Source organism: Belonocnema kinseyi, chromosome 5 (assembly GCF_010883055.1).
Source record: "Belonocnema kinseyi isolate 2016_QV_RU_SX_M_011 chromosome 5, B_treatae_v1, whole genome shotgun sequence".
NCBI classification, from domain to species: domain Eukaryota; kingdom Metazoa; phylum Arthropoda; class Insecta; order Hymenoptera; family Cynipidae; genus Belonocnema; species Belonocnema kinseyi.
The window spans coordinates 96,856,637-96,860,505 of NC_046661.1; the positions used below are offsets into that span (position 1 = coordinate 96,856,637).

The window sequence follows — 3,869 nt, forward strand, 5'->3', positions numbered from 1 at the left end:
AATATTAAATCCATTTTCTCATTTATTAGTCTTTTCATTGACTTTTTACCAAATTATTCCCTCAAGCATTTTAATTTCAATTAATATTACTTTAAAAAAATATTTTCTTCAAAACTTGAAATTGTTAATATTTTAAAGGTACAAAGCTTCTTTGATGTGCAACTTAAGATGTAGTCTTACATATTTTGATTAATATTATATTTATATTGGACATAAGTAATGTATTTTTCATTAATTCTTCTGATCATGTATACGTTTAAATATTTTTGGCATTGAGGTCTTCAATATTATTAATTTTTTCATTAGCTACAATAATAATTTCAACAATTAATAATTTTGTTTAACTAGAACAAATAATAAAATCAATAATATCAGCAAAATAAATCATAGAAATATGAAGTTCGAACTGCTTTCAAAATGTATCTCAAAATTAGATTTTATTCATAGTAAACTACATATTTATATGACTTTTTCTTTTTTCAAATAATTATTAATAGTTACTCTTATTTTTTCATACATTTTTTTTTGTTTATTTGCAAACAGTATCAAATTTTTAATTATTTTTATAATTTCTAATTTAAAGCTTATAGAATAAAACAATTTTATTTTAAATATCAGAATATCGAATTTCAACGATTTAAGATAATAAGAAAATTTCGAAAATAGGAGAAGTACAAAATTAAAAAAAGAAAATATTTTACAAATACAATTTTTAAAATTCAAAGGAATTAAAACTGTATTATTTGTAATTAAGAGCGTTCTAATTTGAAAACTTCAGATTACAATTTTTTTAATGAAGAATTTTTGTAGAAAGAAGTTGAACTTTTATCATTTCTATTTCAAAGCGTTTGAAATTGCATAATCTTAATCTTATTTTTAATTAAAGAATTTCGAGTCTGAATAATTTAAGATTAAAATTTCAATAATAGAATAAGTTAAAAACTTTAAAAATTAAATATTTTCAGATTAGTATTTTGAAGAAAATTTCTCTTACGACTATTTTTGTTAATATTAGAAACAAATTCAATAATAAATGCATGATTCAGGCATTTGTCGTCAGAAAAATTCGTTTTTTCGATGTAATATTTTTAAAATTAGGAACCTCATGATAGTTTCAGAAAATTCATAATTTTTTAAATAAATTTTATGATTTTATCAAACAAATTTAATAAACAAATGCATTATCCGAGCAGTTAACGACGGAAAAATTCGTTTTTTTCAAAGCTATACCTTTTATTTGGGAACTACATTATAATTTTAGCAACATCCTTTACTATTTGACAAATTTTTTATATTTTTAAACAAATTTAATCAACAAATTCATTATTCGGGTATCTGATGACGAAAAATTCGTTTTTTTCGATCGAAGTCCATTTAATTACGAACTTCATGTTAATTTCAGCAACATTCATAATTAGTTTATAAAAATTTTATGATTTTTCAAACAAATTTTATAAACAAGGGCATTATTTGGCCATTTGTCGATGGAAAAACTCGTTTATTTCCAATGCCAGTCCTTTCAATTGGGAATTTTACGATTATTTCAGTAAAATCCATAATTACTTGATTACTTTTCTGTTTTTGTTAAACATCTGAAAGTACTGAATGAAAAAAATTGTTTTCTGAAATTAGAAGGACTGACTGAAAAAGAATGAGTTTTTACGTCGACAAATGCCGACATGATGCATTTTTTAATTAAACTTGTTTAACAAAAAAAATATAATTTATCATTAAATTATTAATTTTTCGGAAAATTTCATGAGGCTCCAAATTTAAAAAAATTAAATTCGAAACAAAATGAATTTTTCTGACGACAAATGCCAGAATAATGCATGTATTTATAATATTAACAAGAATAGTCTTAAGAGAAATTGTTATCATTGAAATATTGCTTCCATTAAAATTTCTTGCAACATAAATTTTAAAAAAACGTTAAATTATTGAAAACTATAGAAAACACATTTTCAACAAATAATTTGTTTATACATTTTTTTTTGTTCATTGTATCATGATGGATCTATATGTAATGTAAATCTATGAAACGTTGGCGATCACAACAATTTTCCTATTATTGACTAGCATCAGGAACGTCTAAGAGAAAAACGAGCTATTTTTTTCGTCATATTTTTTTATTTATAAAAAAATGGAAAAACTTAATTAAAAATCAAGCTCGACAACTTTCTTTGAAATTTTATCAGCTTTAGAAAAACATCAAAATCGGTCTACAGGTTCAGCCGGAATCGTATTTTGAAGCTAAATATATCCTTTTTCTCGAAGAAAAAATATATTTCTTAAAAATTTCAAAACAGTATTCATACGTGAAGGAAATAAAAAAAGTGACTGAGCTATATTAAAAAAAAGCCACAATATTTTGAATTAGGGCTCGTTTTCTATTACTAAAAGAATTATATACAATAATTTTTTTTTTTAATCGTGAGACAAAGGTCTGCAAATTTGACAATTCTGAACAAAGTAATATCTTCAAAGAAAAAAGTACGGCTTTTCTTAATAAAATTTTATTTAAGACAATCTCAAGTCAACAAAAATGGTGACTTAGAAAGAACTCTCGTTCTTCAATGAAAAGTAAGGTTAAGGTCTCTTTATAAGACTATCTAATTCGACTATGAATACATCTGTTGGTTTTAAATTTTAATCCTGTCTTAAGCAATGTTTATCAATATCTATCTCAACGGACGTCTTAGCGAAGATCGAATTTTTAAGTTTTTCTTAAGATAGCGGTCTGTGTATCTAAACTCTGCCTTAAGCTTATGCTTAAGGAGGACTTACACTTGAGCTCGGACTATGAATACGACCCTAAGTTTCCTAGAAGATCTTTTTTTATTAAGAAATAACTCAATCCGACCAGATTTTCCTAACATAACCTTAACGCTATTTGTCTAGATTCATTTGAAGTAATATATTTCCCTTGAGAGAAAAAAACTTTAGAAACTAAAACATTAAAAAGTTTAAATTTTTTATTAATATTCAAGATTATTTAATTCAAGAAACATATATGCTGCGCCATCTTTCGGAAATTTGTTTATTAAATTTCTTTATTACCAACTTTTCTGACTTTATGCTACGCTGGCTTCCAACTTAAGAATTCGTAATCCTATTTACGAATTTTTGAGGAAAATAAATGTTGTAAGAAATAAAATTTGGGTTTACTGAGACCTTATCATATTATAAATATTCTTTTCACAGAAAGTGTACCCGAGGATGTTTATCGCGAATTGCCACCCAGCACACAAAAGTTGGTCCACAAGCACCTTCCCACCGAACCAACTGGATGGATTCTGAATTGAGATATGCAATATATCAAACATCTTCAGAAAGGGATTGTCAAGATAGAAAAATAAAAAATTGTCAAGGAGGCAATGGATGAATTTAGAGACATTTATTCTCGATTGGAAAAATATACTTTGTTAGTTAAGATTGTGAAGAAAGAAAAAAAAGTGAGGTATTTTACTAAAATGGATTTGAAAGAACTATAATAAAGTGAAAATTGACTGAACTGCTCATTTGAGATTTTTCTAATGGCTGATTAATATGTATTTTTTTATCATATATAGATAATTTCATATATTAATAAAGTGAATATTGACTGAATTTCTCCTTGAAATTTTTATAAATAATTATAAACTAATACGTAATGGGTTGAGAATTGCAAACTCACGAAAAGTAATTCAATAAACTTATACACTCGAACTCCAAAGATATGAGAGGCTCGGAAATCGGGAACTCCAAAGATACGCGCGTGAAAGAGGCTCCCAATTCTGCGACATTTAGATTTCGGGGGTAATGCGTGAGAACACATACAGGACTATTGCGGGCACGCGCACGTCGAATTTTTGCCAGCGCGATCTTCC

The 3,869-nt window shown here is 25.9% G+C and overlaps 1 protein-coding gene across 1 annotated transcript in view; it reads left to right on the forward strand.

Moving 5' to 3' along the window:
* Positions 1 to 3,530, forward strand: part of LOC117173791 (cartilage oligomeric matrix protein) — a 54,931-nt gene extending 51,401 nt beyond the window's left edge. The window contains exon 12 of the mRNA XM_033362434.1: positions 3,205 to 3,530. Coding sequence (XP_033218325.1) covers positions 3,205 to 3,305 — 101 coding nt within the window. The 3' untranslated portion in view covers positions 3,306 to 3,530. The remainder of the gene's footprint in view (positions 1 to 3,204) is intronic.
* The last annotated feature ends 339 nt before the right edge of the window (positions 3,531 to 3,869 follow it).